The sequence below is a fragment of the Drosophila eugracilis genome, unplaced genomic scaffold, assembly GCF_018153835.1.
Source record: "Drosophila eugracilis isolate 14026-0451.02 unplaced genomic scaffold, ASM1815383v1 contig_2167, whole genome shotgun sequence".
NCBI classification, from domain to species: Eukaryota; Metazoa; Arthropoda; class Insecta; order Diptera; family Drosophilidae; genus Drosophila; species Drosophila eugracilis.
Window position 1 is genome coordinate 1,672,785 of NW_024573052.1, and position 14,952 is coordinate 1,687,736.

Below are 14,952 nucleotides of genomic sequence, written 5' to 3' on the forward strand. Positions count from 1 at the left end.
TTGCTATCTCTGTCCAATCCTTTGAACACCGGACAACAGAGCGTGCGCGCGATCGCTCTCTCTGTAGCGCTGTCTCTCTCTTTCCAACATCCAGACGGCGTGGCACGCACACATATGCAAAAGTGCCAAAATTTTTTCGGGAATAGTTCGCCGCAGTATATGACTATGTGTGTGTGTGTGTGTGTTTGTGCTGACTTTTTTCGGCTGCCTAATGCGCTTTTTGTGTGCGGTCGACGTCGAAAAGTTGTCGGTGGCAGAGGCGGCGACCGAGGCAGCGACTGAGACTGGCACAGCACTCTCTTCTTCTTTAGCGCGAATTCAGTTGAGTTTCTACGCTTGCAATCATCAAACGCAACAAACACAAAATACACGGCAAACGGAAAAACGGACTATCCGCGATCAACTATTAAGACTATAGCCAAAAAAAAAAAAACCAATCAAATAATAATCAAAAATACAGACAGATCAGCAGATATCCGAACATCCGACCGCGGATGATCCTGGATCCACAACCACCGCCCCCTTCCCACCCGCTGGGGATCGCCGGGCTACGGCTCTGGCCATGATATCGCCTCGCCAATCCAAGATAGTTTAGTTTAGTCATCGGTTCGGTTCGTTCGGTCGGTCGCTCCCCCAAATCGCTCGCTTTTCGCTTCGTTTAAGCTCGGTTCTCCCCTAGAATTTCCAGCTTCCAACTAACGGTTTATCCTCGTCGCGTTTCTCTTCCCCCCCACTGCGTGTGTGTGTGTGAGTGCCGCAATTTTTTTAAAATTTTGTTGAGTGCGAGAAGAATAAGAATAAGAAAAAAAACACACAAAAAATTGCGTATACGCAAGCAGAATAGTTTTACCCGAAATTCGAAAAATATAGATATCTAGAAAAGCCAAAGTTTGCAAAATTGAAAGAACAGCTAAAAGAAAATGTCCCACGCGTTTCAATAAGAAGAAAAAGCATACCGGCTAATTAGAGCCAGGCATCGGATTCCAATCAGAGCGCCAAACAGGAGGAAGGTGAGCTCGACTGCAATAGGAGAAGCGTTGGGAATGGCTATGGGAATGGGAATTGGGAATGAAATGGGATGACGATATCATAGCGAGGGGTGCTATTTTTGTGCGGACACATCACTCATACGTATCAGCTTGTGGGTTTGCTGGCTAACTCTGGTGGAAAAAAAAAAGTGCAGCGAACACCCGGCGCGACTTATCTAATAGTTTTCACTTTCAATGCCGAGCGAAAGCTCTGCCGCTGCTGGTGTTGCTGCTGCTGCTACGCTGCCTGGCTGCCTTTGCTGCCTCGCTTATCGCAATTCGCAATTCGCAAAAACCATTCAGCCAGAGCGGGACAGGAAGAGGCCAACAGAGCGAGAGAGAGATGAACTGCCCCGAAAGTTTTCTGTATTCAAATTATTTTTTTTATTTTTTGTTTTTCTGCAAGATGTCCAGATGGGAACAGAGCGTGTTCCTGTTCCCACCCCGCCGTACAAGTGTTCTTGGTATATTCGCATTTGTTTAATTCGCTTTTTTTATATATTTTCTGTTTTTTTTTATATTGTTGTTGTTGTATTCACTCCTCCCATTTTGCGATGCGTTGGCTCTTTTTTCACTCCGTTTTTTATGGCTTTGCTTTTTTGGTTTCTTCGTTTTTTTTTTATTTGTTGGTTCTGCACTCGTTATAAATTTTTTGCTTGTGCCGCTGCCGTCGCTGCCGTTGCCGCTGCCGCTGCGAGTGCTAATTGTCGTCTTGATAGTTTATTTAATTTTGATTCGCCGTGTGATGACATAGAAATGGTTTTTGCTGCTGCGTCGTCGCCGTGGTTGACATTTTAAACTGCATTTGTTAACAATTTTTAAACATTTCGCATAGTTGCAAGCGAAACAGCCCAGCCGTACAGCAGAACAGGCAAAAAAACGCAAAAGCGAGCAAAAAACCGTTGCAAAGCAGAAACAAATGCACAACTTTCAGCTGAGCGCGGCACAAATCAACCAAAAAACGATCCAAACTAAAACAGGCAGGCAGTTCCAAGGCGAACTCTGAACTGCAATGAACTTAATATTAAGGGGTGGAGGGGTGGTGAGATCGCAGGGTCCTCGGCATTTATAATCCTATTCCAACTTGAATTCTAATTGTTTGCTCTTCTGCTTTTCTCTTTCTCTCTCAATTGCAGTTAAATAATCATTAGTGAATACTCTACTACAGCTACAGCTACAGCTATATAAATATATATAACAACAACAACAACAACAACAACAACAACAACAACAACAACAACACTCAGCAAGGCAAATACACAAGCCAAAGGCAAGGCAGCTAGAGCCGCTACAGCGCTTTTCTATCCCATTCATCGGTGGGCCAGGCCGCCAAAAAGCCGTCAAAATACGAAAGAAGGTGACCTCGAAGAAGGCCAGCGTTGTGTCGGTTGACGACGATCACAACAACAATAACAACCACAACAACGACCACAACGCTCGGCAGCCCACAATCACAACAACAACAACACCGACACCAATACCTACACCAATATCAACGCCTGCAGCCACGCCCACACCTGGTGACTCAGAACAAGAATATCCTTTAACCAGTAACATCCAGAATCAGAACCAGAAACAACCCATCGACATGGACGACACACAGCACTTTTGCCTCCGCTGGAACAACTACCAGAGCAGCATAACCTCGGCCTTCGAGAATCTGCGAGACGACGAGGCCTTCGTCGATGTAACGCTCGCCTGCGAGGGACGCAGCATCAAGGCGCATCGCGTCGTCCTCTCCGCCTGCAGTCCCTACTTCCGCGAGCTGCTCAAGGTGAGTGCTGAGAATCTCTAAATCTTAAGTCTATCTAGATTCGATCTTAGTTAAGCTTGACTTCTTTTCAAAGCGGGTTGTAAGCGGGTTTCATAGGTCTAACAGTTAGAAATATTAGCCAAAAAGTGGTCTTTAGTTTGGGTTTTTATATATGACTCAGATTTCTCAGATTTTTATACCAATTTATCTCACTTCTGATTCAGTTTCAATGTTTTATTTAACGAAAAGGATGGCACTATTTGCCTTTCTTTCTGTACTTTCGCAATTGCTTTTTACACATTTACAGTTACCAGCGTTTCCAGTAATCTGCGTGCGTGGCTGCATGTGTGACCTACTTAGCACCCATTGCAAATTTCTCCCCTCCCCTCTTTCTTCCCCTCCCTCTTCCGAGAGAGATCTGCGTTTTTATCTTTGCTTTGCTCCACACATACATATGCAATTGCAGCTGTGTGCGCAGTATCCTGTTTTTGCTTTCGTTTGCCATTGACTTTGCTGGGTCATAATTTATACAGATCGGAGAAGTATATACTTGAGAAAGGAAGGTTTGTTATAATTTTACGCCTCTTTACGGAAAATGGCAACATTTTTTTGCGGTTTCTTTCTTATAACTTTGTAAAAACGACACGCAGAGCTGAAGTAAAGACTGTTTTGAGCAGCTAACGATCTAAACTAACTTTCCTTAACATTCGTTTGATGATTTTGGGGATTTTAAATTTTTGTAAAATTTTTGCATTTTCTGTAAGGGGTAACATTATCAAAATTTGCAAAATTTAGCTCAATTTTTACGTTTTAAGGTGGGTAAGCAGTTTTGTTAGAAATCAAATTACAAACTCAACGAGGTATTACATTCCACATTCCGACCATTATTGGCCGAGTTATGAGAAGAATACTATCATTGATAGGAGAAAATCGGGATAAACCAAATTTCGCATTTTCGATAAGGGGTAACATCATGATTTTTCCGAAAAATGTTCAAAATTTGACATTTTAAAGTGTGAATGCAGTTCGAATGGAATTTCAATTACGATTCCAACGATATATGACATTCCATGTTCCGACTTTGTTTGACTTTGCTGTGAGAATAAATCTGAGAGAAAATAATCTGATTTTGAGGCAAGAATCAGGATTATGACTTTTAAGAGAAAATGGCAATATTTTGTATCGGGATTATCCCTATAACTCAGCCAAAACAAGGCTCAGAGCTAAGATAAAGACTGTTTTGAGCAGCTAACGACCAAAGCTAACTTTTCTTATCATTAGTTTGATGATTTTGGGAAGTTTAATTTTTTATTATTTTTCCAATTTTCTGTAAGGGGTAACATCATCAAAATTTAAGAAAAATAGAAGAATTTTGACTTTTTCAGGTGTGAATACAGTTTGAATGGAATTTTAATTACGAGTTCAATGAGATATGACATTCCATATTCCGACAATTATTGGCTTTGCTATGAGAAGAATTCTAAATGATTTTGGGGCCACAATGGGGATTACGGCCTTAGAGAGTAACTGGGAATGCTCTTAGCAGTTTTGTGGTTCTAAATTAGCCAGAACAAGACTAATACTAACTCGTAGTTATTACAGATCAACTTAAATACTTTCATACAATCATGGAGACTTAACTTGGTTCCTCTATGTTAAGCAGTTAGCAGCAGATCGCGATTAGCTTTGGCTTGGGTTGCTGAGAAGGCCACCTCAAAGCAGCAAGGAATTACTTAAATGCCGCAAAACGAAGTCCCTTTCCGCTACTCTTTTGGCCATAAAGGTTCCGGCAAAGTTTGTTTAGCTGGCAAAAGTGGAGAAATAGTTGTGTGTGCTTTTAGCTAAAATATTATGGCCAGGAGTAAGTTTAGTCGAGAGAGGGAGGGAGGCGGTGAGGGGCTTTGGCGTTTTGCTAGCATTTTAATTTATTTAGTTGCACACGACCGCAAAACAGCAGGAGGGGGGAGTAAGAAGAAAGAGGGGGGACACAGGACAAGCGCCAACGGCCGCGATAGACACAAACACGGCAATTGTCGGCAGAGATTGCGGGCAATGGAAATGGAAAATGAGTGGAAAGGGAGTCGAAACACGTTACAAGTTCTAGAACTAAGAACGCGGGAACGTTTTGCGGTGCAAATGAGTCGATGGCATGGACGTTGCTCTGGGACAACGCTACGTATGATTGATTTGTGTACCCTGATCATGCAACGCATGCGTTTTCCATTTGGCATTTTCTTTGCCATTCGGAACAGAAAGTTGCAACTAGAGCAGGCTCAAATGAGACCGCAAGTGGGGAGGGCCCCCTTGGCATTTGCCATTTGGCTACCTGGCTAATCCTTGAATCCTTGCCTTGCCTTGCCTTGCCTTGCCATGTCCTGGGCCTGGCCTAGGCTGGCCCCAAGTTTTGGAGTCAGTAAAGTAAACTTGCAACTAATGCAGCCTGCCAGCCAACCAACCAGCCAGCCCGCCCCGTTGGGTCGCCGCAGTTTGGTTCATTATTTTTATTATGACATTAAAATTATGTGAATCGCTCCGTTGTTGCGCCGACGTTTACGTTTTGCCCGCCAAAAACTTTGCGCTGCGCCTGCATTGAAAATATTTGCACGCAATTGCGGTTTTTGAGCGACAGAGGGAAGGCAGGCAGGCTAGTTAGAGAGGGACAAGAGACAGCCGCGACGTTTGCCATTTGCATTGTTCGAGCTGTCATTGGAGAGAGAGAGAGAGCCCAGCAGGACACAGGAGGGGGGGAATAGAGGTCCTGCAGCACAAATTATATAAATTACAAAGTTCTTTCCCTCCTCCTCCTCCTCTCAACAATACAAAAAAAAAAAAACTAAACCCCGCCTTGGCCAAAAGTTACTGTTACTCTGTTACTGTCTCTTTCGACATGATTTGTTAACATGATAGAAAACTTGCTGCGCTTTTCCGTTATTATTTTCCGTTTTTGTTCCAAATTATGCGCGAGGGGCCGGCAAACAAAAAGCCAAAGCCGAGAGTAGTTGTCAGTTTTGTTTGGTTTTTTGGTAAGAACTGCAATTAGGAGATAGTTGGTTGTTAAGAAAAGAAGGGGTAATGGGAGGGGGTGTGCCAATCCTGCACTGATTACGCAACTACGGACCTAAGGAGGAGTCTAAGGAGGAGTGCAAAAGGGGAACCGAAACAAGAACATGTCAAGAAGTCCCTGGCAAAGTTTCTTTTACCCCAAATCCGTCCTCTGCTGCTCTCCTGCTCCTCCTCCTCCTGCTCCTCCTCCTCTTCAACCAAAAACAAGAAATTGCGCGAGCAGAAAAAGTCGGCATTTAATTTGTTAAAAAGGCCAACTAAATGCAGCGGGACAAAATACAAAATACAAAAAATACAACAAAAAGTAACAGCAACGGCCAACAAAAGGGAACAGGCCGAGTGATTTTTTTCTTGAGCTTCTTTTTTGCAAGTTCTGTTTTTATTTTTATACTTTTTTTTTTGCCTTCCCATCAGCGTTTTGTTGCTGTTGTCGCGCTGTAGAATTATGTACCCAAGAAATTAGTATACAAAACTTTGCTGGCTGCCTGGCAGGCAGTGTTGCAACACAAAAACAACAACAACAACAACAATAACAAGAGAAAACAGCAATGGCAACGGGACAAAACTTTGTAAATTCAATTTGAAATACATACAAGTGGGCAGTAGGTGGTGAATGAAAGGAGACAGTGGACAGTAAGTAGTAGCAAATGAAAAGGAGGGTGGGAACTGAGAACTGAGAACTGGACTCAACCGGACCAGACACTTGGCTCAGGCCCAGAAAAAGCGGAACCCCCTTGCCGCCGCAGCACTTGGCGTCGCAATTGTGCGCGACTTTGCGCCTATGCATAAATATTTAATTAACTGCAGCGCATTATTTTAATTAGGTGTAAAAACTGCCAAACAACAAAAGCCAGGCGACTCGCAAGGGGGGGGATACAGGTTCAGATTCAGATACTGAGATACTAAGATACTCAGCCAGAGATACAGCAATTGGTTGGGCAGTGAGAGAGAGGGGTGGCATAGAGGTGACTTAATGGCTGTTGCCCAGCTAAAAAGGCGAGAGGGGCATTTGCTAAAAGCATTTCTGGCTTTTGTGTTATGGCCAGGGGCCACGCCTACAGTAGCTTCTTTGGAATTTGCATTTGGAAGAGAAGCTGAAAAGCTAAAAAGCTGAAAAACTGCGAAGCTGAGCAGCTATATATGCCAGCTGCAGTTTCGGTGAAGATCTTTCGATCTGCTCTGCTCTGCTTCGGTTTCCTTTTCTTCCCTCTGACGCATTTGTCTTTCGTCAAATTGACCTCAATTTCGCAATCCCACATGCCTATATATGTACTTACACACACACACATACACACACATACACACTGGCAATCTTTTAGCGCTAACTCAATCGCAAATATCCAGTGCGTAGTGGTGTTGGTATTGGTGAGGCGCACATAAATTGCACAAGCCAGTAAATAAGACAAACACACGGAATGCAGGGTCTTTCAGAGGGCAGAGCAACAAAAGACGAGAGGCGAGACGAGACGAGACTTGACCCAATTTCTAGCCAGGCACACCATCACACCAATCACGAGCAGTAAAAAACAGAAACAGAGGAGCAGCTCCCTTTGTTGGAGTTCCACTTGATAAGTGAAATTCACTGTACAGTGTGTACACACACGCAGCACAAACTGGAATGCACTGGCCCTGAATGTGCCAAGTAGTAGTAGTAGTATGGGAATGGGAATGGGTAAAGGGCAGGGGTAAGGGTAGGGGTATAGCAGGAAGGGAGAACCAGTGGAGTGCAGTGGGGAAACCACACATGGCAGAAGAGGAAGAAGCAACTGCAGCTGGCAGAGAAAATCGTCAGCAACACAGCGACAGACCGACATCGAAATCGAACTCAAAAAGCCAGGCGAATGCAAACTTCAAATCGCGCGTTGGCCTGTTGACATTTCAGCGACAATTGAAGGTTGTCTGGGCCAGAGCCCCCGGTGATGATGATAATTGCCAGGGCAAACAGTCTTATCACAAGGGGGGTGGGACAGGAGACTCTCTGCTCTGAGTCACTCTCCCAACGCCACTATAACCTGACTAATCTGACAACAATAATAACAACCACACAAATAAAATTCAATTTACAGAGCACACCCTGCAAACACCCGGTCATTCTGCTGCAGGATGTCAGCTTCATGGACCTGCACTCGCTGGTGGAGTTCATCTACCATGGCGAGGTCAACGTTCATCAGAAGTCACTGCAGTCCTTCCTCAAGACCGCCGAGGTTTTGCGCGTCTCCGGACTAACGCAGCAACAGGCGGAGGACACACACAGCGTAAGTGATCTTGATCGGTGATTTAATCACGTTCAAATCTCAATCAATACAAACCTTTCACAGCACTTGGCTCAAATACAGAACCTGGCCAATTCCGGCGGCCGTACGCCGCTTAACTCGCACGCCCACTCGCATCCACATCCGCATCATGGTTCGCTGCACGATGACGGCGGCTCGTCGACACTGTTCAGCCGCCAGGGAGCGGGCTCGCCACCACCACCGGCGGTGCCATCGCTGCCTCCGCACATCAACAACCAGCTACTGAAGCGCATGGCCATGATGCACCGCAACAGCGCCGCCGCCGCTGCCGCCGAGGAGACCTCGCACGCTTTGAAGCGGCTACGTGGATCCGACAATGGCCTGGCGCTATCCGGTGCCGTTGGCAGTGGCAGCAACAATAACAGTCCCGACTTGCCGCCGCTTCATGCGCGCAGCACCTCGCCCCAACAGACTCCGGCCGACTTTAGTACGATCAAGCACCACAACAACAACAACACACCGCCGCTTAAGGAGGAGAAGCGTAAGTAACCCTGGCGGGGTATTCTGGTGGCAATAATTAGTAATAACCTAGAACCGATCGTAGGTAATGGACCCACAGGCAACGGAAACTCTGGCAACGGCAATGGCAACGGAGCGAGCAATGGCAATGGAATCTCCATCAGCGACAAACTGGGCAGCCTCACACCCTCACCGCTTGCTCGGGCGGGCGCTGATGATGTCAAATCTGAGCCAATGGAGTTGGTTTGCTCCAACAACAATGCGAATGCCAATGATGAGCACAGTAACGATTCCACCGGCGAGCACGATGCCAACCGTTCCAGTAGTGGTGACGGCGGCAAGGGTTCTTTGAGGTGAGTTTGCTGACATAGAAAAGTCTCCAATAAAAAAAAGTATGAAGAAAATGTTAGCATACTTTTAGAAGCCTTTCTAAGGGATTTACTAAGAAATTCGATTTCAAATACTAAAAATCCCATTTACAGCTCTGGCAACGACGAGGAAATCGGTGACGGACTCGCCTCACATCATGCCGCCCCGCAGTTCATCATGTCGCCGGCGGAGAACAAGATGTTCCATGCCGCCGCCTTCAACTTCCCCATTAGCAATCTCGATCACTCAGCGTTGCTTGGTGCGTATACGCAATGTGCGTAGCTAAACGTACTAACTGACTTAACTAACGCTTTACTTTTCGCTCTTTACCCCCTTTTTTTTCTCTCTCTCTCTGTCTCTCTTTGTCTTGCTTTCTTACCATTACTGTTTGGGCCATGGAAAACACCAGGTCTCAACACACAGTTGCAGCAGTCCGGTGACCTCGCCGTGTCCCCTCAAGGTGAGTCCGAACATTTCTCTATCCGTACTCTATTTGTTCCGCTCTATTTGCGCTCAAAAGCTCATTATTACATTTTTTACATCAAATGCAAATGCAAATGCAAGTACCAAAAAAAAAAAAGAAAAAATAAAAAAAAGAATATACCAAAAAGAGTCTAACCAAGTCAGATACCAGAAATACCAGAAATACCAAAAGAAATGAAAGGCTAAAAAAGAACGTAAACCCCCTAAAAAACTATGAGAATACGTCTAATTTCTACTACTAAAGCTAAAAACAAAAAAGGAATCAATATCGAAGCCAGAATCTAAGTCAAAATTTAATTCGTATTTAACTTACTGAGAGATCATTTTCAAATGCCCGTAATTTGGTTGAAATTAATATCGAAAACTAGTTTGAAATTTCATTTTCCTTTTTCCTTTTGTTATGTAAAAAGTTTTCATTAATTTTTTTTATAATTTTTTCTTGATTTTTCGTTCGCTTTTCGTTTTTCGTTGCTCTTTTGTTTCTTTCGATTTTTGCGTTTCCGACTGACTTGAGGACACACACATACATACATACATGTCGTCGCATATGTATGCGTGTCGATCAGGAGCAGGACTTTTGATTTAACTTTCGATTTATTTCCCGTTGGACTCAACTCGAATCCGCACTCGAATCCAAAAAAAAAAAAGAAAAAAGATAAGAAAAAAAAAAGAAAACGAACTTGATCCTTGGAAGAACAACAACAACAACCAACCAACAACCAACCAACATCACGAGAAAGATCCTTTTTTTTTCCCACCCGTCAAAAGACAAAACTTAAACTCCGATTCGTTGCGATTCCAAGTCGAGTTCCCGCCGTAGCGTATAAAGTGTATAAATTTCTTTCTTGTTTGATTGTTTCGATGGTAAATGTTTTCATTTGTTTCGGTCACACTCACACCCTCACACACGCACATGCCAGAACAGAAGAGCCCAGGGAAAAAGAACCCCGCTGCCCCCCCCTAAAACCACCACCACCCTCCCAACCAGTACTTACCCGAGACACCCACCCACCCAGCAAATGCATTTTCAGAGTCGGGTCTTTTCTTTCCGCCCCCCATGTCACATCCCCCCACCCATATACGCGACATAGCTTTCAATGATAATCACAACGATGATGATGCTGGCATCGAGGAGTGATCCAAAAATGTGAATACACTAGCATATAAGCTGGCTAATTGCTAAATAAACGCCAGCCGCGAAAAACTTTTGGCAAACATTCAAACAACAACAACAACAACAACAATAACAAGAGTAGAGCAGAGCAACAGGCAGGCCAGCCGCCAGCTCTTGTTTGATGAACTCTACGCAAAATTAATTAACTGCCAGCTCGCTGCCAGCGGCCGCAGAGTGTTTAGCAAAATTCTATCACAAGTTTCGCCTCCGCCACACTCGTTAATATTACACGAACTATGATGTAAGCGTGCCTGCGTGCGTGTGTGTGTGTGTGTGTGTGCTGCGGTTAGGCCGCAACAATGTTGCCACACTTCCACTTCTTGCAACAGCCAGCTCACTCTTTGCACCCACTACTATACACCACAGTCGCCTCCCACGCCAGCATCAAAGAATCATCAAATTCATTTCAAAGGCCAGAAAACTAACTCAAAAAGCAAAAAAAAAAAAGAAGAAAACCGAATGCTACACACCACGACACACACACAAACACAAACACACTTTGACGTTTATGTTTCTTAACCGTTATTTATTTCGACTGCGTTAACCGCTAATTGATTCCATTTCCGTTTCTGTTCTGCATTCTATTTCGTTCCGTTCCGTTTCGTTTCGTTTCGTTATGTTCCATTTTGTGTGCAAATTTTGTTCGTATTCGTAATGAGAAACCCAAGTAAAAACAAATCAAACACCAGCTAAATGTACTACAACAACAGCAACACGCACCCCACTCACACACACACACAAACAACAACAATAAACACACACGCCAAATATATATATATACACACCACACACACAGCCCTAAAATACATGCATAGATAAATTTCCAAAAGAAAATGCGCCTCAAGCCCCCCTCTTTAAGCCCAAAATTCTGGGGAAAATTCATATTTTGAATATTCAATTTAAAGCTTATGATTTCCGTAGAGTAGAATCCCCCAAGTGTTGCGTTTTTTTGTTTGTTTTCGAACTAATTTTTGGTTTTCTTTTTGCATTCTTAAGTTTGCCATTCAGTTAATAAGCAAACCCCCCTAAGTTCTAAGAAAATGGCTGAAAAAACACTAGAGAAATGACACGGGAAAAGGCCCGCAGAGAAGCAAAAAAAGAAAAGGAAAAAAGAACAAAACACCGAGTACATTTTGCAATCGAAATTTTATTGGTGTGAACTTTTAGTTTCCATGTAAAACGCAACGCATTTGAAGATCGAATATATACATACCTACATAATATATATATATATTGAATATTGAACTCTTTCCTTTATTTGTACGTCGTCGTGCTTGTGTCTAAAACTATGTAAAACCCCCCCCACCCGATCCAAAATTAACCACCCATCTCGACCCGCTCCAACCCCATTAGCAAAGTCAAAAGAAAAGCTTTATTTACAAATTACAACAAATTGCATTCGAACGAGTTTTCACATTAATTTTCAATGTGTCTTTTGTTAACAACTGTCGAAGCCTCCCAACCGGTCGCCTATGATTTTGGGGCCGGGCAAAGCGGTTTTCATTTTGATTTACCAACCCCAGTTTTTACTCCCCCCCTGGTGGGAAAAGCCATCCCTCCATTGCCCGTGGGTCTGTTTCTCTTGTCCCCCTTCCCCCCCTGAAATTCGGCCACACACTCTGCTTTGAGCACACATTCGAACACACAACCAGAGAGACTTCCCTCAAAATCTCAATACCCCACATCAAACACTCAACACCCCCACTCTGCTGCGCTGCAAGTACCAAAAATCAGTGCAAAACCAGGTAAAAAACAAAAGAAAAACCTTATAAATCCTTTGATAGGCTAGGGTCTCCGACCCCCCGAATCCCTGTCCCGAATATTATGGGGTCGGAGGATCAGCCAGAACTCGGCACAGATTGGCATTATTCCACTCAAGGTACAGTACACACCAGGCGCGATTAGTTTCGTTTCGTTTTGTTTCATTTCCTTTTCGGGTTTTCCAATTCGCGACACGCTGCACGCCCTACACTTCGAAAATCCGAAAAACCCCCCACACTGCAGCTCTCTTGATTACTTGGCCACACCAAGCCGCTAACTCACAGCACGCTCACACACATACCTACAAACAAACACATCACACACACACACACACAGAGGACTCATACATATACCAGCAGGGCTCTCCTTGAATTCATATATATATATATGTAGGGAATGAGGCGAAGTTATCATTGAAGTTATCAGAAAAGCAAACACCAAACACACACTCACTCATGCATACATACATCCCCAGACCACCACTTGTCACACGCACACACACCCCACACCCCCCACACACACACAAGAAACACCCACACACACACACATACATGAAATATTATATGCGCTCCAACAGCTAACAAAAATGATCATCAGAGGGAACACCTAACACCGAAGTTGATCGACTAACGCTAATCTTTATTTACTTTCCAATTGTACTAACCGACCAAAATTTCAAATTACCCCCCCCGAAACCCCCCGTCGAAAATAATGGTAATCGTGAGATCTATATATGCTGATATATATATCTACCTACCCAAAAAAACACACACACACACTCGAAGTATATACATAAATATTGTTAAGAATTGATCGATCTAACCCAACCACCCCCCCTTGTATACGTATATAATTCCGCTTTACTAAAACCCCACCAAACCCCCTCCGAAAATATGGATTACCACAACCAACCACTGCCCCACACAGAGGCGATCCAAGCAGGCAACTCGATACATGAAACAATCACACCAACCCAAAACTCCTACCTACTTCCTACCCACCCACACGCTCACAGACCCCCCTCCCCCAACCAGCACTAAAGAACACAAAACTGAGTTTACCTCAAAGAACCACAACAACAGCAACAGCAACAACAACAACTCAAGGCTTCAAGTATATAAATTTGATTGACAAAACCGCTTTAAATTACGCTCTATATATACATATATTTGTTGCTCCTACACAAACACACACACACACCTACCTACCCACAAACACACACACACACACACTCAAGAACACACACTGCGATCCAAAAGGAGAAATCAGAGTTATATCTTACGCCTAGCATACCTAGAATTACTTTAACTCCCATGCGAAGTATTCAAAATTCACTAATTTTAAGTTCCACAATTGGTGAACCGGGCAAAAAAAAAAATACCAAAAAAATACCAAAAAAAAGAGAAAACTATACCAAAAATGTATACACCAGCAATCTATTTAAGTTACCACCTAAGCACACGAAACGAATTGAAAGAAGAAAAAGAAAAACCACACAAGTGGAAGGCTGCGAATGGAATGGAGAATCAGTATCAGAATCATCTTTAATTCCCTACAAAAACCAAAAATAAAAATCCAAAAAGAAATCCATTCTCCACTCCATTCTTAGCCCCGCTAAGAAACAACAATCAAAAATTGTAATCTAAGCACAATGTAAATTTTACGAAATTCTAACAAAAATCGAAAAGCAAACTCGAAATTCGAATCGAAACTAGAAATTACCATTAAGTTCCCGGAGAGAGATGATGATGATGATGATGATGTTGAAGACAAAGGTGATTTGGCAAGGGTTTAATTCTAGTGCTTTATTAAGTGACACGCCCACACACAACCCCAAACCCCGTACACACACACACAAACACACACACACTTACACAGAGAGAAACTAGGTGCGGGAAGTCAAAGAACACGAACAACACTAAACACGAACAAAGAAACAGAAGCAGATGATATTGATATGGTGATGGTGTTTTACAAACACACACACACACACACACGAGCACCCACAGAAACAGACACCGACACAGACACACACACATACACTTGCCCTTCTTCTCTTACGTTTCAACTCAAAGGCTCCTCCCACTACTTCCTACTCCTAATTTGTAAATTACCCAACAAAAAAAAGAAAACAAAAACAAAAACACAAACCACCGCACACTATGGTAATGAGTTACAAGAACAAAACCAAACTACAGCAAGAAACAAAAACAAAAACAAACCCAAAACCAATACCAAAACCAGCCAACAACTACAACAACAACCAAGTACCTTTAACTAAAACCTAAAACCAAAATCAAAAACTAAAAGAAAACCCCAAAAACAATTTTGCACACGTTGAGTAATATATCGAATAGTTTTCGATCATGCGATCAGATCGCCATCGATGTCCCATATAGACGCAGCTGGAGCTGGAACTGGAACTGGAACTTAACTGAACTGAGTGATCAGTCACAGTTTGAGTAGCAGTCGCAGTATAGCAGTTTCGAAAGTTTCGAAAGTTTCCAAACACTGAAACTGAAACGTCGACGAACAATCAAAAAAGAAATCAATTTCTCACATTTGCCA

The 14,952-nt window shown here is 43.4% G+C and overlaps 1 protein-coding gene across 4 annotated transcripts in view; it reads left to right on the forward strand.

Moving 5' to 3' along the window:
* Window positions 1-14,952, forward strand: part of LOC108102436 (broad-complex core protein) — a 94,529-nt gene that overhangs the window by 56,788 nt on the left and 22,789 nt on the right. For 3 of the 4 annotated variants that reach the window (XM_017207415.2, XM_017207417.2, XM_017207413.2), the window contains 6 exons: window positions 2,165-2,802; window positions 7,911-8,099; window positions 8,163-8,619; window positions 8,683-8,950; window positions 9,080-9,225; window positions 9,376-9,426. In XM_017207415.2, the coding sequence (XP_017062904.1) occupies window positions 2,617-2,802; window positions 7,911-8,099; window positions 8,163-8,619; window positions 8,683-8,950; window positions 9,080-9,225; window positions 9,376-9,426 (1,297 nt within the window). In that variant the 5' untranslated portion in view covers window positions 2,165-2,616. Of the gene's footprint in view, window positions 1-817; window positions 1,011-2,164; window positions 2,803-7,910; window positions 8,100-8,162; window positions 8,620-8,682; window positions 8,951-9,079; window positions 9,226-9,375; window positions 9,427-14,952 lie in introns of those variants that run through there. The other variant, XM_017207416.2, reaches the window with a different exon arrangement.